This window comes from Sinocyclocheilus rhinocerous, unplaced genomic scaffold (assembly GCF_001515625.1).
Source record: "Sinocyclocheilus rhinocerous isolate Xijiao unplaced genomic scaffold, SAMN03320098_v1.1 scaffold8, whole genome shotgun sequence".
In the NCBI taxonomy this organism is placed as follows: Eukaryota; Metazoa; Chordata; class Actinopteri; order Cypriniformes; family Cyprinidae; genus Sinocyclocheilus; species Sinocyclocheilus rhinocerous.
Window position 1 is genome coordinate 2,556,921 of NW_015666800.1, and position 24,283 is coordinate 2,581,203.

Sequence of the window (24,283 nt, forward strand, 5' to 3'; positions counted from 1 at the left end):
AGGTACATTTTCAGACGTTTAATGAGGCTCAGAGGTGGCATGAGTGCAATTAAATTCATGCGGATATTAATGTTTTAAATATCAAATTTTGAATACAGAAATATGATTTAAATAACTGAAATTATACGCTAAAAATGAAAGTAAATCCGCCAGCAGGTGGCGGCAAGTCACTGATTTTATAACTGAATCATTCATTCAATTGTTTCCTTCCAACGGCTGAATCCTTCAGGAATGAAGGCAGTGAATGTCTTTATGAACTGACGGAAATCCGCCGTAGCGACGGAACTTTAATTGCTTTATAGTACTGCGTACAGCTTTATATCTGATGATGTAATCTGATAATTTACATTTGATAATGTTATCCTGTTTCTTCTAAATCACTTAATTTATGTAATTTTATTTCTCCTTTCCTTATAGACCACACACACATATACCCACACGACCATGCACAAGTTTGGATAGACCAATGGCTATCCGTACCAATGTAACCAGTAAACTTGATGGACATTAAAGTAAATTAACTGGAGTTCCTGTTTCTGTGTCCTTACCAACACTCCATGGCAATGACCAAGTATACCTAAGAACCAGCACACTTTCCCTTCAAAAAGTATTCTAAAAGATTCATTACAAGTCTTCTAAAGCTATACGATAGCTGGTGTAAAGAACAAGGTAAAATGAGTAGGGCCAATTAATCGGTTAAAATTTTCCGCACCGGGAAGGCTGTCACATTCATATCATGTCACGATGACAACATTATAAACATATTTTCCCATATTTCATGATGATGATGCCCTTCTGAACAGTATATTTACGTTGAATGCTCATCGGCACAATACCTGCCGCGCCTGTATATATAACGAACAGAGCTTCTGGACATGCGCCTTGGAAGCGGCTGCAGGTTGTATCTGGTGAACCTTGCTGGAACTATTGCTGACTTGTTGGGTTTTGAAAATGAACCTGAACTGTGTTAAAAATGATAGGTTTGCATGGCATATAATTCCTTTGAACTTTAATGTGTGAATGATTAGACTAGCTGACAATCATTAACTTTAAGATTTAGGTAGAGGTAGCCTATATTTAGCTATAATATGGTTTAATTTTTTTTTTGCTTTTTTGGAGAATTTTGACCTGTCTTTTTTTTTTCAACATGTTTAGTGTTTGAAAATTATTAGACTACATTTGACAAAAAATCAAACATACATCAATTGGAGAAGAATTTACTGATAATGCAACATTATGTGAATAATATATCAAATTGTATTCAAACAACAAAGCCCATTCAGTCAATGACATTACTCTCTAAGACTATTTTAGTCTTTATATTGTAGCCTAATGGAACCACTGAAAAATTTACAAAGGGACTGCTCAGAGATGAAAATACGTTTTAGATATAGAAGGTTGACTTTCAATAAAAGTCAAAGCAAGTGTGCTGTAGGCCAAATATGCATACATATTTTACAGGGGATCAGTGAGTTGAAGAAAGGATATTAATGTATCCAGGCCCGTAACCAGCTATGAGGCCACCGAGGTCCGGACCTCGGTAAATTTTTTATGTTCAAAAATAAAATTTGTTCTTTGAATGATTAATTTGCTGTTAAACTCCTTATATGAATGCCTGCATGACATGTATAATTCAGTTGAGACAGTTTGCAAGAATGTTTAGCGTCCCTGGTATGAAAATGATCGCTGCGAGACGCTGGCTGAGTGAACCAAGACTTGAGAGAGTTGTGAGTGAGGGCACGGGCGCAGAGCCAGCTATTATAAGCGTTTTTGGACTTGTCTTTTTCACTTAATTTAACACTTTAGAAAATTAAAGGGGTCATATGATGCGATTTCAATTTTTCCTTTCTCTTTGAAGTGTTACAAGCTCTTGGTGCATAAAGAAGATCTGTAAAGTTGCAAAGACTAAAGTCTCAAATCCAAAGAGATATTCCTTATAAAAGTTAAGAGTCAACCACGCCTACCTAAAACGGCTCGTTCTAACACGCCCCCACATGTCTACGTCACGATGTGGGAAGATTTGCATAACGCCGCCCAAATGTTCACGCAAAGAAAGAAGACGTAACTTTTATTCTCGCTGTAGTATTGTTGTTGCTGCCGCCATGTCGTGAAGGCGCTGTGTGTTTCGTTGAGAAAGCGAAACTACTTTGTTTGGCCTTCCAAAAGAGGACGATATCTGCTTCGTCATGCCTGGAGCTGACTCACTCTAGCCCTCCGGCTGCCGCTCACTCTAGGCCGCCGTGTGTTTCGTTGTGAAAGCGAAACTACTTTGGTCTTCTAGGACACGACTAGAAAGACTAGAAATCAGTGGTTAAGTTGTATTCAACGCTGTCAAAAACAATAGCATTTAACACAATAGTACACACAGATCTGTAGAACAAGTAGGTTACAGAATGAAATGAAATATGCAAAAACTAGCCATGAAGAAGTCTATGTCATTCATTATAGTTAAATTTTCACAAATCATGCTATAAACTTTCGTAAGAGCACTAGACAAAGTTATTGTAGTTATGTATTGTTGCAAGAAACAACTGATAAAATTATCCACCCTTAAATATAGTAAAGTATTAACAAATTTTGATGCAATAAATAGGTATGATTTAAAAATAATCACCCCCCCCACACACACACACACCCGGACCTCGCTAATTTTCAAAGCCTGGGTATGGCCATGAATGTATCCATATTTAATCCTCCTTACTGGTAATGTTTCTCAAGCAAGTCAAAATAAATTGTATAAATAATTCATGGTGATTTTAAGTCTGAAAACTCATTGCAATTTTTACAAAATTCACTTCAAAACTAAATAAATTAATGAATTTTATAACCAGTGGTTTCCTTAAAAAAACACTTTTGTGAAGGAAGAAAAAGAGAAAGAAAGTAAACAAACTATATAATTAATGTCATTGTTTGGGTCTCTGAGAGTTTAAGTAGATGCAGGGCAATCATTTGCAAGGGTTGTTCCATTTAGGCCCATATCAAGTAGGTTTAAGACGCACAAAGTAGGATGCGACATTTGGCCAAAGTAATGCCATCCCAGTCATCAGAATGAGCCATTGCGTCATGGACCATAATAATACTCAGACATCCCCAGATAGTGCATTCATTCAGCCCCCCTCTCTTTAATCCTTTGTCCTGCTTTTCCCTCCCGGAGTCCAGCACCTGAATGTGCAACTCTGTGTCGGGTTGCTTAGCGACGTCGAGTGGCGTTTCTGAGCCAAGAGATCCACTTGTTAAATCGAGACGTAATGTAACACTGACATCTTCCTCCAGCGACCGATCAATGATGCCAACAGGTGTTTTGTTTTTATTCGTGGCGGATATGTGCACTTATGTTATTTTATCAGCATTTTGGTCAATTGTTTTTAGAGTGATCGAGCGCTCAAGTTCTGGATAGGAGCAGATGGCAAACTCTCATAATCTGCTTTGCTCAGAGTGGCCACGCGCTCCTTGAATGCATCATGCGCCGAGGTAAGAATATAGCATAGATTGTTTTCAGTGTCACGTATGGATCTTTAATGTGCCTCTGTTTCGTTTATATTTGCGTGTATGTATTAAATTAGTTTAACGCGACATATTTCTTTATTCACTGAAGACTAATCAAGACGTTCAAACACAAAACAGCCTGTGCTTTTGTTCATGGAAGTGAAGGGACGCATTATGAGGGTTTCAGACTAATTAAAAAAGTCAGAATAAAACGTTGGGGCTTAAAAGTATGTTCTTTTACATATAGGTATATATTTGTTTCAACAGCGTTTTCAAACAACGTTTCAGTTACCACAAAAGTTTGTCAGAGTACGCTAAATAGACGCGGGGACAGAAGTCGCGTTAACCTGAGGAGGTAACCATAGTAACAGTCTGCTGCTCTAGAGCTTTCCGTTAAGTGTCGGACGGGAAAATTACAAAATGCCATTATCACGGAATTACATATTTATATATTACAAATTATAATAACAAAACTTAATTCTATTTGACGGGTAGCTATAGAGGCACCAAAATACTATTCTTATCACGCGGTCGAGGAGAAAGTTACCGATAGAAATTCCTTTAAAACGTCGACTCCCTGAAAGTCTTTGTATAATTGGCACACGGTTGAAGAGGACAAAATTTCCCACGGGGTTTCTTGCTATTTTTCTTCATTCTGATACGAAGTAAGATTGGCTTCAGCAACCTGTTGAAAGTATTGGCAAATTGCCCGCTGCGATTGTAACATGAACAAGGTTGACGACAGTTGAGTTCGTGCTCAATCATCAATCGTGTAGACTGTTACTCTGGATTTATGCGTTTTTAAAAAGGCACTATAAACCCACCTGATTTGTTTTTCACCTCTCTAGTGCATGCATTTTATGTCTTCACTGTACACCATTTTAGAGCGGTTATTATAATTCTCCTCTTTGCAATGCCACTTGAATTCAAGGTAGATGTTACTGAAATAAAACCATGCTCAGTGCAATTCGGATGCACCGGCAAAAGTAATTGTTAAGCTTTTCTTGCATCAAGTGGAATCCTAAGAGCCTCAGGAAGGGTGTCAGGGTATAATATTTTTCATAAATATGTTTTCACATATGATTTTGCTCTTCCTTTCTCCCTTTGGTTTTCTACAGGACTTTGACGGGCCCAAATCCTAGCTATCATGTGAAGGCTTTGGCCTCCTCTTTGACATTGTGCCATTAAGCTGCGCTGCCTTACTCAAGGCACTGGACTGTAAAAATGTCACCACCGGCATGACCATCATTACTTATTTAAGATCACTACATCAGGAGGCAACATCGCCACCAACAACGAATTGGCTCCTTGGGCACAAAAGTGCTATGTTATTACTGTACACCCTAGGCTTTTATGCCTCCCTTGGCCTGGCTGCCCCCCAGGGCAACTTCCCCAGGCTCGAGAACATAGGGGCATATAAATCTATCAGCACCATGCCGACGAGGGCCACATGTGGAATTCCTGAGAGAAGTACTTTCTGTCAAGCCGGCCAGGTTCAGGAGGATCTCCACACCTGTATCCAGAAGTTCTGCATCCAGGAGTGTCCGTATAGCTCCTCTACGCTAGACTACACCGACATCCTCGCCACAAGCGTGGGCATGTGCTGGAAGGGTGATGCATGGGACCACCGTCCAGGCGCGGAGGCCGATTCCACCAGCTTCATCTTTCCGACCTCGAGAGGTTGTCCGGCTTCCCCGTCGACTCTAAGCTTCGGCCTAGCGAGCTCATTTACTCTAACGATGTGGCTGAAACTCGAGCAAGACACTGTAATGTAAGTAGACACACGTCCAGAATTTTCCCTTAAGAAGATCAGAGAGGCAGTGCAAGTGTTTCTGTCACTTAGAGAGTGAATATTTTACTTAATCATCCGGATCAGTTTCAATACCTGCTCCGTTCCAGGAAAAGAATGACTTGTTAGAACACTGCTGTATGATCTAAACCTGATATGGATTAGCTCGGCTGCTCGCCTTGCCAGAGCTGGTTTTATTCAAACTAGCTTTCTTGTGTAGTTGATCCCCACTCAGCTGTTGGTTGTCTCCCCCTCATTTTCAGACATTTCCTCTGTTGTATCTCCACTTTGAAACTGTGTTGGTACATGGAACACATTCTGTGAGGAGTCCTGCCAAGTTGAAAAAGCTCTGAGCCCTGTTTGCTCTGCTCTGGCAAGACCAGCTGTGGCCAGTTTTAGATCAATGAAATTAAATTGCCACAGTGTTTCCTGAGCTCTGGCAAAAAAGCATCAACTCAAAGGCCACTTTGTTTTTCCACAGCACAGAAAATGATATAGTTGAAAGTGGGTGATGGGATGAAAGGATGGAGTCAGAGAGGCTGTAGAAGTAGAACAACTGTTTCAGCATTTTATATCAAGTGCAGAGCATGAAAAGAGAGAGAAAGCCACAAGCGTGTAGTGTTGAAAAATAAATAAGCAAGTACGTGCGGTCAAGGCGGTTCATTCGTCGCATTCTCTCCTTGAAGCGTCGTGAGGCAGAGTCAACAGGCTTGCGTGTTTATTCTGTTCTTAGTGAATTAATTGGCCTGTGTTTAATACCTGCCTAAGATCCCCTTGGTAATATAACATAAAAATATACACCGCTCAGACGTAGTTTTTTGGAACACTTGCCTTAGTAGACATATTGAATACTAAAACGTTGCCTTCCCTGGAGAAGCCTGGCCTAATTGCAAGTGAAGCAGGCAGCAGAAGCGTGGCTATAGGTGAGATGTTTCTGACTCCGGGGCCAGCCGCAACCGGAGTACAAATGCTTTATGATTTATTGGATGCAGTGGCCTGTGTTCGTAAATGCTGCCGTTTCCCGTAAAACGTCTGTAATGGTGTTTTATATGACAGTGTATGAGGGTGTTTTCGAGTAACAAGAAAAAGCAAATGGAAAATATTGATACAATATGCATAAATGTCAGAGTGATGTTAATTTTAGATGTCAAGGAATTTCCCAGTAAAAGAGAGTTGTTGGATTATTTTAAAGGTATTTTTAAAGGGGTATTGATTGTTTACTAATGTCTTTCACTGTTCCTATATGAAATAATGAGGTGCTACATATGAAGTTGCATTATGCAATTCAAAATATTTAATGTAAATTTAGGCCTGTTCTGGATATTCTTTTATGTGGCTTATTTTGAGTACTTCAATTTCTCTCAGCCAATCATTAATGTTTGTTTTCCTAATGTGCAGGACTTTAATGGAAAAGAGCGCTGTGGGCAGACTGGTGCTGCTGGTGACAGTCTCCAAGGATGACATTCAGATCCACTACGGCATTCACAGCAAACAAAACTTCTCCATAAGCATGAAGACTGCAGGTCATATTAGCATAGGCCACTGGACACACATGGCTCTACAGGTAGGCAGAATGTTTCTATTCTCTTATTCTTTCTGTGGTCATTTATATGTGTCACATACTACTCAAGACAACTGTGACAGAATGTAACTTCATAATGTGATATCCAACTGTAAAGTCAAACTGAATATTTAGTGGGAAATAGGGCAGGACTTGATTTTATCCTTCAGGATTTGTTTGGATCACTTTTGGATATACCGTGATGTTATTGTTTAATTTTTGGTTATGTTTACAGAAAAGAAAAGTTGTTTCAGGAGTGGAAAGTTACTGTATATTTTCAATAAGACTATGTATTAATAAAAAATAAAAATTGCAGTTGAAAATGGTCAAGCTATTTAATGTTACAACTCAACTTACTGTTGCAATAGAAAATGCCTCAGGACAGTTTGTCAAACCATTTCATGATGTAGTCTAAATGGTTGAATTTAAATTTTTTGTGAATGAGATTTTTCAGGCATAAAGAGGCTTGATGTGATCAAGATTATTTAAATATATATTGTACAATAAAGTACATTCTGCTTAGGTGTCAGTAGGGATGAAAAGATTTTCTAGTATTGTGGAAGAAATCATATGATGTAATAAGCTTGGTCAGGTGTCATGTAGTGTTGCTCTGGCAACACTAAATCACCATCCATTCATATTTGAGGTAATTAGCCGCTGAAAAATATTGATATTAATATTGTGTTGGGAGAACCCACAGCAGGTTCACGCTGAACCCATGTCACAACATATTTCCACTTTGGACAAGATGCATGAATAGAAGGCGTTAATTACAGTGGTAAACATCTGCTTTCCTGCAGCTGTGAGGGCAGGAAGGGGGAAGAGAGCAGGTCAACCCCTCATACACCCCGCTCTGAATACATATCAACACACACACCAGGTCCAGTCGCTCCTGCTTCATTCCTGTCAGAAACATTCAGCTGCTTTTGCCTCTGCTTTGTTTTCAAAGAATGATTCGCATCCAGTGCAGCAATGCAAACATGAAGAGCACAAAACTGTGGAATTGCTGGGTCATGTTTCATTCTCAGCTTTCAGAACCCTTTGCACTGACAAAGTACCAGTCAGTCCCATTAGGACTGGCTCTCTGGCATTGTTCAGCTTTGGAAATGGCAGCCTGTATCTCTGTGTCAGAAATGAAAGGAGAAGGAGCAGAGGATAAACTTGGCCATCATCAGGAAATAGAGTGCTCTGTCTGTGGAGAGCATTACCTTACAATAGTAGTGATTATTATGGCTTTAAATTGCAATCGTTCAGATTATGAATAGCAGGTTGACTTCTGGAACAGAAAACATTATTATGATAATGAGATCCTTCCCACGAATTCAGAGGTAATATGTTCCCTTCCTGTGACAGCCTTGACTTGGACTATATAAGAGATATTTTCTGTGCCCATTAGGAATTTAAACTGCAGACCGGCCACTGTATTCTAGGGACAAAATTAGCCTATTTTCAGCCTTAACTCTTCATGGTGGTCTACTTGGTGAGGACTATTACTGACACAGTCTCTAAGTACCTGGTTTCAGGCAAGCTTTTTTTCCCAGGTACAGAACTATCCCTTGAATATGATTATGAAAAACATTACGTGTGTAAACATAAAAAATGATTGTTTGTAACTGTACAACACTGATATTAATGAATTATGCATCTGCCTTTTTTTTTAAAGTGACAGATAGACCTTTTAACTGTAAAATTACATATTTTCAATATCGACTAGTTGGTGGTTTACTTGAACAATTAATGATGTATAGTGATGCTGATTTAGGGTCAGACACCTATCAGATGCATTTCTTAGGGATATATTCATGTTTTAATAAGATAAATGACAGGTATTAAACACAGAGGATAAATAACTCTGACTCTTTATATACTCTACAAAAATAGAGATATACAGATTATGCATGATATTCATATTATGATAGTTTGTGCAGTAAAAGATTGTTTAGCCTGTTTATGCTGAATGTCTGTCTGTTAATCCTATTTAAAGGCTGTAAGAAACCCATTTCTGAGAAATCTCTTAATTCATTACAAAGTACCAAAAAATCAGCATAAACTAGTCGACCTCAGTGCTCAACTAGTCCAGTGTTTCCCAAACCTTTTTAGTCTTATTACTTGAATCATCAACACCAAACTAAAATGTATTTCTTTCAGCACTTATTGCAGCCTATTGAATTTCTTTAAAAGGAAAGTGAAAATGTTAAGGTGCTTCCAAAATAAAGAATTTTAACTTTATTAATTGTAATTTTTTATTAATTAATTGAATAAGTTAAGGTACTATAAAATACATGCGATCATTTACATTTTTATGGATTAATTTTATTATATTGATACTCCTAATATTTTTTATTTTGAGTCAATTTCTGTTTTATAGGTTTAACAAAGCAAAATCAAAATCTTTCCAAGTTCCCCCTAAAAGCTGCTTACCCCTGGTTGAGATTCACTGGACTAGCTGACCATCCAGACCCAACCATACTGTTAACATTAGTTTTGCATGTTGTATGTCTGTCATGTATTGTTGCTCCTTCCTTTTTCTTGCAAATATAAGCCTAATAAGACTGTGAGCTTTGGTTTACTATCATTATCATAATCATTATCACATTACTTTCACATTCCCTTATAGGGTCATTTTGGGATTATTTGTTGTCTTTAACGCTGCAACTGACTGCCAGTATAGTTTTGTCAAAAGCAAGCCGCCAAATAATTAAGCACCCTGACAGGGAGCTGTCTTCCTGCTGCCTGTTAAGGAAGCCTCTATAGTCAAAAGAAACTCCAAGATAAAGAGAGTGGAGGAAAAAAGAAACACTCAAACGGAATACAACATTACAGCATTTAGAAAGGCTTCAGGGAAAAAGAAAAGAGGAATTGATCTGTAGGTGCTTGTCCGTAGTCATTACTTTAAAAGGAGAGTAAGAGCAACAGAGGAGGAGAAGCTAGAGAAGAGTGATATGCCTTTTATGCTGCCCGCTTGGATGATGATGAGGAGCGACAGTGGGCTCCTGTCAGTTGTTTGTTGTGCTGCTTATTGTGGGTAATTTGTCTCTATGAATTTGTGGGCTGTAATTGAGAGACTAGTATCGAGTCTCGGCAGGGAAAAGTACAACAGCGTTTTTTTTGTCTCATTGCACGTCAGTTCAAAACAGTGAACGTATCACAGCGTAGCTGACGAGCACATGAAAAGAGTCGTCGAAGAGGGAAAGTTGAACATGTAAATGCCAAAGAGGAACAGTGATTACAGCCACTCCTCAACGTAAATCTGAATTATCATATCAATGTGTGTCAGGTGCCTGTCATGATAAAAAAACATCTTATGAATGTTTAAATCTTCTTGTTCTTGCATCTGAAGGTTGGAACTTTGATGCAGTTCTTCGCTAGTGAAGTGGATATCATCACATCTACATCTTGTCCATTTCATGGTATCCATGTCACAGACATTGTTTTGTCTGCTTTTACTTTCAGGTCTCATGTTTGGTTACAATTTAAAAAGCTGCTGTGATACCAGGTACAGACAGGACCTTGATTGGGTCAAACAGAACTGAGTTATGCTTCTTGAGAACTTATTTACCCCTTTAGTTTCTTATTTAGAAGTTGAAATAAAACCATAATCGGTTTCCTTTTCGATTGATTCATTTCCTGAAATGACAATGTTTTTTTCATGCAGTTTCTTAACTAATGAGTAGAATCATAAAGTCTTAAATATGTATTTAGTTAGTTCCCGGTTCTTGAATTTGTTTGGGTGAGGGTGTTTCAAGAGCCCTGATGTACAGTCCAACAGCATTAGGACTGTTGTGTTTACATGTTCCAGATAGATTGCCAGTCTGTACAGTAGTGGGGATTTTTCAATGACTCTTTCTTCAGGTTGACAGTTGGTGGCTTTATGAGTGAGTCATTGAACTAGGGATGCACCGAATGTTCGGCAACCGAAATTATTCGGGCGAAAATAGCAACAAAAGCTCTTTCGGTGTAAAATTTTTATGAATTTTTACAAGGCATGTGACAATGTGATACGTGCAACAAACGTCTTCCCAAATGCGTAATGAGAATCATTTATAAATCTACTGTTGTCAACAAAAAGAAGCACTGAGGTCTTCCTGCGGGTTTCTGCCAAAATAAAAGCTGAGAAAATGCAAGAACTCCATCAACATTAATAAATGTTATTATTGTAATTTTAGTGTTGTTCTGTAAAATAAAATTAAAAAGACAATAATAATGATAATAATAATTACAACAGCTCTATTAATATTTATTATAGCATTCACACAGTGTTCAGACTGGGATCTGTTATATTTTCTTCTGCTCAGCAAAGTTGCATTTGTTTGTACAGTAAAAAATACATGCCTGATTCAAGAAGGGGGTCTCAAAATGGCCAAAACATATTATTTTACTAACTTGTTAATTTTAAGTTAAATTGTGTTTTATTGGTATAATGTCTGCTAGAATGTTAAAAAATGTTCAGTGTTAAGTAAATATTTTCAAAGCTCATTTTGGCTATTTAATTTATGCAATGGTGAAAAAAATTGGCAAAATGGGGGGGAAAAAAGCGAAAAACCGAGTTCGGTGTTCGGTATTCGGCCTTCGGCCCAGTGTTTCATTTTGTTCGGCTTTGGCCAAGAATTTTCATTTCGGTGCATCCCTACATTGAACTGTTAACTCCTTAGTTTGAAAACAAACATTGATTCATTCACAAGCTGAACAAGTGATTTTATGAGTGATTCACTGAATCATTTAATCAATGAATTCACTAAAAAAAACACTGATTCTTGCAGAAGACAAACACATTATAAGTGCATCATTTGAATCGATCGCTCAACTGGTTCATTCAAAGTTGCTCAGAGACATGCACCTGTTAATTCTGCTTGACTTCATGTGGTGCTATTTTCATTGAGAGAGCAGAAATAGACAATAAAGTAGCAACATCGTGTCTAAAATGCTTTTAATTTATTCAATATTATCCTCTTATTTATTGAACAGTATTGTTTATAACAGTATGTTCTGCAGCTCCTGTGGGAAGCAATCTGACACTGTGCTCTTGTGGCTGTTTATATGTTGTCTTTGGCTGTTCGAAGTTCGTGAGAATCCCACAAGTTAATGAACATTTTCACACACAATTTGAGCTTCCACAAGGGTCTAGGCCTTGGCCGTGCCATTTCGATCGCAGAGGCTTGCTCTGTGGCAGACGCTCGTTCTCCGGGGACATTTGTTTTGGCCAAGAGCTGCCGAGTCTCAAGCTCTTAACCCGAATGTGCACATGCCTCATCACCCTGCGTGAACTTCACCCCACCCAAAGATAAGTAGGCCAGTCAGCCTGTTGCCCAGGGCCCCTTGAGTCAGAGGACCACTAAAACCGGGGTGGGGTGGTGGGGTTTTATGAAGGGTAGCTGGCTGCCTCGAGTCAAACTATCTGTGTGAGAAAAAAGATCATTCGGGATAATAAAGTCCTGTAGGCAGCTCGCTTTCACAATATATGTTTAGTAATACAGTCTTTAACACAAATAGACTCTCACATCCCTTACTTCCTATTGCTGTCTATGGTTGCGAATAGAATCAAATCTATTTTTCATTATTTTTCACATGTAAAGCACACATTTCAAATTCTAAATTCAAATATCAAGAATGTCACGCAGATGTTTATCTTTGTAGCTAAAGGTGTGCTGTGAATAAACTTTGCCAAAGCACAGGAGTAAATCTCTAGCAGAGGAGACATCAGCACTGCTATCAAGCTGCCCTCTGGCTCAGGGAGGGGAGCTGGCAGCAGGTCAGCTGACCTTTCAGAGCTTCTCATGCCACCCAGAGTGATGGAGACTGATTGGCAGCGCAAGTGAAGGTGAAACAAGGTGGATGGAGGCAAGGAGAGCTTCCACCTTTCCCCAGCTCACTGTCCACAGGCACCGGAGGCCATGAATGGCAAATAAATCACCCCAAAGTGTTGACAGGAAATTAGAGTCTTTGCAGCTTTAAGCTCTTGGAGTTGACTTCTACAGGACATGGGCGTCTTGCAGTACTTGCATATACTGGTTTTAAATTATGCGTTGTATCGAGAGGAAAATACACTGGCCTTTTGAGAACCCCCAGCAATGACGTGCAGAGCATGGTTTAATCTGGTCCGTCGAGGCGTTTATATGCGTTTCAGCACATCAATGTCAGACGAAATTAAACATTTGCCCAGAGATGGGCTTTCCTTGGCAAGTTTTCTCAGGAGTCTTTATTCAGATTAAAGTCAGAGAAGATCAGCAGCGGATGGATATAAATCAAAAGGGGCAATGCTGAGTGGCAGAGCTTCCTGCAAAACTGGTAATGGCCATAAGTCGATATGAGCAATTTCACAGTATATTATGTCTCTCAGACCGGGCATGAGTAACAATGACAGATGGGCATACGGCCACGGGGCGAGAACCGTCCTGGAAATCGTCCGCACTGATCAGACAGATCAAATGCATTGTGTGGCCGCAACGGAGTCCTGTAATCTGTCATAGCTGTGGGGTCGCGGCTCTTTGCAGATGTGGCGGAGCTGATTACGTCTCCTCTGTTTAGCTACCACTGCCCTTCTGCCTTGTTAGCATGTGTTTATTGCTAGTGAAAGGCGCAAGAGGGATGGGTAGAGGAAAAAATGAAGTGTACAATCCTGGATCTGAGGCCTGTCAGGAGATGGATGGGTAGCTCGTGGCACGCTGCCCCCGCATTCGCAATCTGTAAAGTGTACAGCAAAGTCATATGAACACACCAGCACTCAGCGGACTACATAAATAAAGCCGGACGGCAATAAGTCAGGTGCTAAAACGAGCCGGTATGTTAAACATTTCCGGCATTTCTAAATAAACGGCAATTCATCAAACAGAAAATGTTGCATGTGCACTACATTGGCTCAATTATATATTTCATTTTTGGTGGTAATAAATAATGAGAGGCTACATGAAATGTGGGATTGGTTATTTTACTTTGATTGTTGTTGGAGACTTGTAATCTTGCAAGTGCATGATATATGTGCTCACTTGCTTGGTATGATTTTCAGTTCCATAAGAGTTATATCAATATTTTAACTTCTTAAACATCTCATGATTTTGAAGGGCTAATGCTTAATGATTTTTACATATTATTATATATATATATATTTTTTTTTTTCTTAAACAAATTGCATAATTATCAACCTCTTTGAGCTAATATTTTAATTACTTTTGGTTTTATGTATATTTTTAGTTTGCTTTGATTTGCCTACTTTTATTTTTATATTTCATGAATTAAATGTGAGTGAATGTTAGTCTGTTGCTATGCATTTGCTAGGGCATTATGTGTGATTGCTAGGTGGTTGCTTGCTGGTCCAAGTCTCTATGGTATCCCTAGATACAGTATGTCCAGGGATATGCATGTTGAAATGTAATATGTAGGATAAGGAGTTTGTTTAAATTAATCAAATAAACATAAGAATAAGCAATAATAATAATCATGCTTGCTATAGCAAACTCCACTAATTAAAAAAGCAAAAACATGAACATCATCTCAAAATAATTTTTTTCAAAGGAAATGTATACATTATTTATTGCTGGTGGGTTGTCTTAAACCTTACCTTTTCACTATGGCTCCCCAGAGAAATTAAACATTTTGATCCATAGATGAGCCATAGCTTTAGTTCTCCTTGTGTTTCCATTATTTTCAAAGTCAGAAACAAATGAGACAAAAGGTAAATAACAGGAAAATCACTTGTAGACATTGCTCTTTCCATTCTTGCATTGAAGCTGCATTGAATTCACCTTCCTCGCTCACTGGTGAGAGAGCATGCTTGATTAATATCCTTAATGACAACCGGATCAATTAGGAACATTTGCACTTGTAAATTGCTTGTAAATGTCATGTTTTCAAGAAACAGTACACTTGAAATCATTATCTTGATGTAAAAATATTGTAATTCACCACAAATCTAGATATTCCTGCATCAGCAATTACCCCAGCGGGAAGGTCATTAATGATACTGTAAAAACAAACAGCTTCCAGTAAAACATCCATATGGTTACAGACACTGGTGTTTATGAATATTTGCTCATTTCTCAGTTTAAAATGTCAAAGTTGCAATTATATTCATTGCACTTGCTGTTTTGTAATGCACACTGCTTGAACATATGGTAAATATTTATTTATTGTTAGAAATGTGTAATCAAAATGCCACTAATCATTAAGGTACAACTACTTATCTTCTGCCTGAATTTTACAGGGTCCTCAGCATCATAAGCAAACTTTTTCAAGCTTTTTCTTTATGTGAGGAGGCTCATCCTTTACTGACACATAACCATAACTGTAGAAACTATAGTAATATTACATTGTAAGAGAACCTAGTTAGTAAAAATAAATCCTATTCTGTTCGGACACAGTGAACAGTGGGGAAAAAACTCAAGATATGCTTTCTGTGTAAAGCATATCCTCTCAAGAGTTATTACCTTCCTTTATTAAAAGCACTGACACATTGCCTTATACTGTATATTTCTGACTTCTCCAGCTCCACAGAGACAATTTTCTTTTCTTAAATAAACTGTCACGCTAGTCTTAATATATTGTTGCCATCCTCACAGCAGGAGGAAGAAGGCTGATATTAAACATGTATATGTGAGATTGGTAATTGTATCTTTAGTGTACTTGAGTAGAACAAATGTTTCTCTCTCATGGCTGCGTTAATGTGATAAAGGGGAAATTGGCTTTTCATCAGTTTTCTTCGCATTGTAATGGTGGACAGTGAAGAGAGGCCCCGGCGTCAATAGCAGCACTGCAAACTTCCTGTCTGTGATAGTTATATTTCACATCACCACACTGGCCTCTCAGTGCATTATGAAACATGTGATAATGTAACAAATTACAAATAGGAAAACCATTTTGCTTCATTTAAATGATAAGAATCACAGTGAGGCCTAGCTATAAGCCATAAATAAAACATCTCATGTGTTGGCGGTTATGTATGTGTGAGTGTGTATGAGGTGGCTTGAGAGAGTGTGTGTTCAGATAGAAGGGCAGGGCTCCGGCAGGTATCAGCATTAAAAGAGGAGGATTGCTTGCGCTGATACCCTCATCCAGAGTGGAATATTTCTAGAGGCCCTGACAGCTCCTCCAGTGCCGAAATGGAAAGGGCTTTATCATGGAATGGTTTGTCACTCACGCTGCTGCAGACGAATTGGCTTCAGGTTAAGCTTGTATCTGCCCCTGCTTTATGGTCCAAGCCCAAAGATCACAACATTGTTTTTGGTGTGAATTATGAAATCGCTGATATAAAAAGCCCCCAGTTAGATTTTAGAAAGATTGTGCCCTGTTGTTTTCTTAGAACAGAATTGGAGGCTACATTGTCTTCCTTTAACACACAAAAAGGGTTTTAAGTATTTCATAAATCTCATGTAAGATGGTCTGCTTCAGTTTAAAGCGGTCATATTTTATTAGTTTATTCAGGTTTCTTTCTACAAATACAGCCATAATTTATTTTTTTCCCTGACCATTTTTTTGCTGTCTCTCAGACCATTGAAGGCAAAGTGCAGGCTGCGAGTTTGCTGTCGAGTTTAATGTAAAGTGTAATAATCTGTTTCCTTCTCAGGATTTCAGTGCAAATGGTCTAAAGTGCTAAACCCTTCCAAAACAAGCTGTTTTTGCAACTCAGTTTAAATATATGTTTAGTTGTGTTTTCAGTTCATAAACTCTATTTTAAATGATGAAGAATTATTAGCTTTTTCATTTTGTGACCCTTTTAAAGATCTTGTGTTGCCACGTGTAAAAAAACAACAACGCTAGCTAATATTTGTTCAATATTCACCTTTACAAGGCTGATGGACAGAAGACCTTTAGCAGTTAGGTAGTATTACTATTTCTTAATGTCAGCTAGTGATTAAGTTACTCCTTTGGCTCAGTGCTTTTAGGGTGTTGTGTCTTACAACATATGTATTTATGTGGCTACTTAATGTAAAGGCACAATACTTTTGGGGGAAAAAATTTAGTTTCAGGAGTTTCTACTTCTAGTTGGACCTTTGCTTAATAGCCATTGTTATATAAATGATGGCATAAATTTGTTGCACATTCTGGTAAATCCCTGTGCAGATTAAATGTTCCCTTTCCAATTTGAAAGCGGAGAGGAGCTTTTAAGATGTCAGCACCTGCTGATTAGTACGTAACTAAGAGCTCCACAGAACGGCCAGTTATTAATCTGCTCCACACTGGTTTGATCTCATAGGCAGCGTTCCAGACAGGTCAGACCAGTCCCACACTACCAACACACTTGCATTCTAATACAATATGAGCTGGCCAAGTGATGCTCTTAGGACACAAGCAGTTCAAATCACACACTTAAAAAAAAATAACTTTTTTTCCCCCACCTTAAAACACACACACACACACACACACACATGTTGGTGTTGGTGGTTTACGGGGACTCTCCATAGGCGTAATGGTTTTTATACTGTACAAACTGTATTTTCTATCGCCCTACACCAACCCTACATCTAAACCTACCCCTCACAGGAAACTTTGTGCAATTTTAGATTTAAAAAAAAAAACACCATTTAGTATGTTTTTTTAAGCCTTTTGAATTACGGGAACACAGGTAGTGTCCTCATAAACCACCTTCATATTGTAATACCTCTGTCATACCCATGTCATTATACAAATTTGTGTCCTCATAAACCACCCAAACCAGTGCACACACACAGGTGTTGATAAACCTGAAGCAATGATAAACTCAAAAAGGAACTCAGCAGTGACAACTTTATTGTGCTGCAGTGTGTACTGTATGTGGCCATTGGCTCTTGGATTATTGCAGCAAATAAGCTCTGTTACCGGCCAAAGTTTATGATTCTTACATTTTGTTCATCAAGATAATCTTCACAGAAGAACGACTTCTGAATTTTGAAGCCTAAATACTAGAATTATAAAACTAAAGTTGCACGATTTCAACATCACCACCACTAACCTTCCAACAACACTCTCAGTCTTTATTTAGAATCTACAAGTTGGAATGTTTGAAAAAGAATAGTTTGAAATAGTATGAGTATAAACACAAAAAGGCTGTAAAAGTGTTCTAGTGAGTAGATGAGTTTCGCATGATGATGTTTAATGTCCCAGACAACCTCTGTAGTCCCATTTAGCCACTTGTTAGCAACTGCCTTTTTCAAGACACACAAACTCTTTGAAAGTCACAAGTGGGGAATTATTGATGTATTTTACGTTGTTGAATAAAATGTAAAAATATATTGAGCTTGTGTTAACCACAGACCTTATTTTAGGCATTTAACCAAAAACCTATTCTCTATTTGCTGGCTTGGACATCACAGCTAATGGATGGCGCTAGCGAATTCGACTTCATTCTTTTGGTGCTATCAGCCAATCAGCATTGTCATGAGGTTATGAATGTGAATGCTAACAGATTAATTTCTCCAGGTATTTTAGGCCTCCTTGAATTGTACCTGAAAATATTGCAGTTGCTGCCTTCAGTCTTTATGTTGCTTGGTGTCACATTAAGCTTGATGCTTGATTTTGTTTGGAGCTCATTTGGTTGGCTGAAAAAAAAACCTCTAACTGTTCACTTTTTTGTGTGAAACATAAGTTGCTTGATATTACTTTGTTTATTAAATGTTTGGTTAAAAACAGTATCACACTTGTGCTGTTTGGGCCGTATCACAACCTTCTTACTTGTGTGATATTGCTTAAATATCCCATGTCATAAACACTTCATTGTATTAATTTTAACAGTTTTGATGGTACAAAAAGGCTTGATGATACAGTTGGAAAAAATACCCCCATATTATCCCAAAGCAACAGTTACTAGAATGGAAGGAGGAGAGGAAATAAAAGCTAGGAAAGCAACAAAAGGAGCACCAGAGCTCTTTCAAGAGTCTCGGGGCTGGTAAATGGGAAGAAGCACTTCAGGATTCATTTACATCACTGTGACGTTGCTTCAGATCTCAGCAGCATGTCATTGGCCGGTTAGAGATTTCAAGAATAGCCTCTCTACAGTTTTCAATCAGCGGCCATGAAAGAGAGCAGCTTAAGGATCCTCCAGTCTAACGCTGCCTTCATCCTTATGGATTTTTTAGTTGATTTATTTCCATGCACCTTTTTTAAAGGAGACTGTGAAAGAACATGCAAATATGAATGTGATGAAGGGGTGTTATCTGAGAAAAGTACCCACAATCATCAGCCATAAAAAAACTAAATATTAGGTCTGTTGCCTTGCTGCCTACATGACATCCTAAATGTCATGGAACCTTACCGATAGAGAAATACTCTTCACAACACAAATAATACACCACTTGGAGACACCCCTGACTCTAGAAAAGTTAAGTGTTAGCATGTTGCTATGATACATGGCACACACAAATATTGGGTATAATGTAATTCTCTAATATTTCTCTTATGTTGGCAGCCATATTGTTTTTATTATATATATTATAGCAATTGATTGAATCATGCATTTTGTAACTCATTTGTCCTATTTCGAATGAATCCATAGATACATGACACAAGTGTGAGCTTGTTCCTGAATGGTCAAGAGGATGATGGCACAGCTTTGGACACACAAACCTTGGCAGGACCAGTAGATGACATCACCCCAGAGAGTGCTCTGTGGATCGGTACAAGTTCTAACGGTAATGATTTCTGTACTCCTACATTGCTCTTTCAGATTTTATTATGCACATTTATATATTTGATTTGACTTCATTTATTTTTTTCAAAGCTGCAGCTGTCCTCACCTAACAGTATTTCTCCTCAGAATCACATAATTTCCTATAACTCAAATTGAGTGCGGAAAAGGACACACTAATTTGCAGACATGTTACATTTTTCCGTTATAGAAATATTCATAAGCTTGCAACTAATCATAGTTGGAGTTTATATAGGTCAAGGGTGACCATATGGCAACAAATAATCTCCTCATAAATGAGATGAGATGGGATTTATGTAATACCCCCAGGGAATGAAATACACACACGCACACACACACACACACACATAAGTCCGTTTTGAATACACATTCACAAATAGCATAGACTTGCTAAAGTTTCTTTAAGTTCACTCTGCATTCATTTTAATTCTCAACATTATTGTGTTTGTTTGCAAAAATGACAATAATTCTGCCCAGATCTCTTAGAGGACACAGTAGATTGGTTACCAGTTCTGCTAGTTTCTAATTTCCTAAATGGCACAGAAGTACAAGGGAGCAACCCACTGTACTGTATATAGTCTTCAAATAGAGCATGCCTCATTTACTGTCAAACATGCTCACACACAACAGCTTCACATGAAAGTTGCAGTCTGTGTAATCCATTTTGCACACATTTCAAACTCTACATCCAGAGCCCAGGGGTCTGAAATGCTTGTTTGATTCATGTAGAACTCATGTGGTCGTCCATATGCTTCGTAGCATAGAGGGAATTTTTATAAGATTTAAAGTCAAAGGCTGGTTCAGACAAACATCATGCCATTTGAAAATCTTTACATAAAAATACAAATTTCGAAATGAATCTTTTAGTTTCAGCATTTCTAAATTTGATGGCCATATTTAGCATATGTGCATTATGGTTTCCATAAAAATATTAAGCAGCACAACTGTTTACAACATTGATAATAAAGACATTTTACTTGAGCACCAAATAGAATTTTATGATAGAATGATTTAGAATGATTTCTGAAGGATCATGTAACACTGAAGACTGGAGTAATGACAGCTGAAAATTCAGCTTTGCCATCACGGAAATAAATTACATTGTAAAATGTCTTAAAATACAAAAAGTTATTTTAAAATGTAATAATGCTTTATTTCACAATATTACTGTTTTACGGTATTTTTGATCAAATAAATGCAATGAGTGAACATGAGAGTTCTTTCAAAAACAAACAAAAAAAAAAAACTTACAGACCCCAAACTTTTAATCGGTAGTTTAAATCTATTTAATTATGTCGTTTAATATTGAATAATCTCTGGTTTGTTGAGTCATTGTTGTCTGTAAGAAATGCTTTTATTATTATGTATGCATGCTAAATTTTTCTTTGGCTTGGCATTTCTTGCATACTTATATGCATAAAAATCCCTTATTAATTTGTGTGTTTTTTTATGAATGAAATGCACTATATAAATACGACAATGATATCTCGTATATAAAACAGATTTGGCACACAAAGATGAAAAGATTTCAGTTATTAGAACAGAAGTGATTAAATCTTATCTGGTGATGTAGATGGATCTGCACGTTTAGGTTTGGATCTATGCCGTCCATCCAGCTGGTGGGATTAATGCTCACAGAGATCTGTAAATAAGCATAATAGATCCCACCATGCAGCAAGTGTCTCTTTAACTCAAATAAAGACACAGATAAGGTAATCCACTAGTTGCTATGGATCCTGCAGACCGTCTTCAATAGCGCCCATTGACTTTCCTTTCTTTTTCTCCTCAGGGTCAAATCAATTCATTGGAAGGATGCAGGATTTTAGATTTTATCCAAAGACGTTAACCAACAGGTAAGTATTAGGTCACAGGGTATTAACATCAGGTGTAGCTGCAGAAGTAGTTAATCTGGGTCCTGAAGCAAAACCAGTGTAGAAACGCAGATGTGAACAATTTTAAACCATGCATTTCTGTATTTCAGAGAGATTGAAGAGGTTTACACTGGACAATTTCCTCACCTACACACCCAGTCGACATGCCGCTGCCCTGCCAGCCACCCCAAAGTGCACCCCCTAGTGGAGAGGTACTGCATCCCCAACGCAGCCAATGATACCACCCATAACAAAGTTCTCCGTCTGAACCAGGATGCCCACCCCCTGCATTACATCAACGACAATGACATTGGAACCACCTGGATCTCCTCCATCTTTCCCACTTTAGAGCTGCTGGACAAAGGAATAACCATCACTATAGACCTGGAGAATGGACAGTACCAGGTACATAGCCACCAATAAGTGGCTTTATGGGAATGTTGTTCCAGGACCAGGCTCTTGGCTCACCTAAGTTAGTAGACCTAAATTATTATTAGGCTTTATAGTTAGTTTAGCTTCATAATAGTTTAGTTTAAGGAGCATCAAGACACTATAAGGTTTAAAGCAGTGGTTCTGAACTATTTTGACTCCAAGGCCCCAATTTGTACCAGACAATATAACCTCATTTAGACCCTCATATCTAAGCTGATATGTAACAAATTATATGTATGTACAAATGAATAACCTTAAAAGTATAATGTCAGTTTAATGTTGTACATCGTTATTTTTAATGTAATAGTTATAATTATAGTTTTTTATAGTTATAATTATGTTACTACAACAACATTTGAAGACTTATTGGGGGCCCCCAGAAAGGTTGCAGAGCCCCCTGATTGAGAACAACTGATTTAAAGTGAGCTTTAACCTGACATTGTCTGTGTGTGTGGCTGCTTTCTCAAATCCAGACACTGGGTAGCATCTTTTCCATTTGAATACACTAAAGCCTACCTAAAGTCTTTTGTGTGTGTCTGAGTGAGTTGCCCAGTCATCCATGTGGCTAAGCCAAGCCAAGCAGAGAGTCCAGCTGTAAAGAAGTAGAGGATTTATGCAGCTCTGCCTCAGTCTCTCCTCTCAATACCAGATAAAACACACCACCACACAGACTTTGAAGTGTCCACTTAGTCAAAGCTGCAACCTGTTTCTCGACAAACTCTTCAAAATGAAGCCACCGAGGGAGAAAGGGAAGAGTAAAGCGGCACTTCAAGCAGTTCTTCAAAGCGCCGGCGTGCTTTAGGAGGCAGCGGAGCATTGACTGTTGCTGTGCAGATAATAGATAATCCATTGCTGTTTAGTATTTCATGCATATTTCACCCTCTGTCAATTTTGCATGCTTCCTTTACAGGTTTTCTACGTGATACTCCAGTTCCTCAATGCTCAGCCTGAAGCAGTCCACATTCAAAGGAAGACAACTGGGAGCTCAGAATGGAAGGACTGGCAGTTCTTGGCCAAGAACTGCAGCTACTTTGGAATGGAGGATAACGGGCCTTTGGAACGTCCTGATTCTGTAAACTGTCTACAGTTGCCCAGGTAGTGTATACACACACACGCTCTATATGTATGTTAGTCCATCCAGAGGCTACTGACTCTGATAACAGTCCTTGAACTAATGATTCCTGCCAGGTAAGCTGTATCAAAGTGGGTTGAGACAAGTTCCTACTTTGATAAAAGCAGCGGCTTGTCGTTTAGTGAGCTTTTGGAGGATCTAGGAGGAGAAAGGGGTGGAAAATGCTGCTCTTGGATGCAGTCCAGGCTGCTCAGATCTGATATCTGCTGTCCTTGGCTGCAGTCAAGACAGCAGAGATACTTAGCTGTTATGGACCACACAAGCACCTGGTTTCACATGCATATGAAAGAAAAAATGAGGACAGTTATTTTTATGGGTTTGGGCTGAGAGGGTTATCGTAACTGTTCATGTTTTTTGTTTTTTGACACTACTCATTAAACATGCATAATTGTCCCTCACAAAATGATTAGTGAAGGAAAGTAATTTTTAAATTGTGTGATTAAGAAGTATGGTTGTGACGGTGAGGAAATTTTTCCCACCGGTTAATCGACGTATGACAATACGGTAATACCGGTATCACCGTTGGGGTGGGGGGTGTTAGTTCGTTTGAGTTTTCCCTCTTTTCCTCTGATTTCTTGGCTTTCAAATAGCTTGAAAAAGCGCCGTGCGCATTTTACTTTCACTTTCAAATTAACGGCAATTTGGCGTTGATTCAATTCAAGCAACAACAGCGTCAAACTCATAGAACTTTTATTAAAGGGGTCATATGATGCGATTTCAATTTTTCCTTTCTCTTTGGAGTGTTACAAGCTCTTGGTGCATAAAGAAGATCTGTAAAGTTGCAAAGACTAAAGTCTCAAATCCAAAGAGATATTCTTTATAAAAGTTCAGAGTCAGCCACACCTACCTAAAACGGCTCGTTCTAACACACCCCACATACCTACGTCACTATCTGGGAAGAGTTGCATAACGCCGCCCAAATAGTGACGTAGGTATGTGTTTTATTCTCGCTGTAGTATTGTTGTTGCCTCCTCTGCCATGTTGTGAAGGCGCTGTGTGTTTCGTTGTGAAAGCAAAACTACTTTGTTTGGTCTTCCAAAAGAGGACGATATCCGCTTTGTCATGCCTAGAGCTGATCTGTGTGAAACCAAAAACAAGAAACATAGAACATTTATTAGCAAAACGGATAAGAAAGTTTGGAGGCACGGCATATACACCTTGATGTAAAATAAAATAAATAAAATACACAGTTTATATAAAGTAATCGGCAAACACTGTGGAACCAAATAAATAAGAAACAAATGTTTAAAAAAACATCCAGTTAATAGGCTTTTCAAAATGTAAAATATTGCCAAACAGGCGCCTTTGCATTTTTTTTCTAAACAATCTTCTGGCATCGTCTTGTCTTTCTCACCTCACTCTTGTCAGTCAGCTCGACTCACTCTCCTCACGTGATAAA

General features: G+C 38.3%; 1 protein-coding gene across 1 annotated transcript in view; it reads left to right on the forward strand.

The window, feature by feature from the left end:
- Nucleotides 1–3,050: 3,050 nt before the first annotated feature.
- LOC107733123 (Usher syndrome 2A (autosomal recessive, mild)) overlaps nucleotides 3,051–24,283 on the forward strand; it is a 209,374-nt gene continuing 188,141 nt past the window's right edge. Inside the window, 7 exon segments of the mRNA XM_016544622.1 lie at nucleotides 3,051–3,471; nucleotides 4,605–5,257; nucleotides 6,674–6,839; nucleotides 19,297–19,432; nucleotides 21,239–21,302; nucleotides 21,431–21,725; nucleotides 22,663–22,847. Of these exon segments, the coding sequence (XP_016400108.1) occupies nucleotides 4,725–5,257; nucleotides 6,674–6,839; nucleotides 19,297–19,432; nucleotides 21,239–21,302; nucleotides 21,431–21,725; nucleotides 22,663–22,847 (1,379 nt within the window). The 5' untranslated portion in view covers nucleotides 3,051–3,471; nucleotides 4,605–4,724.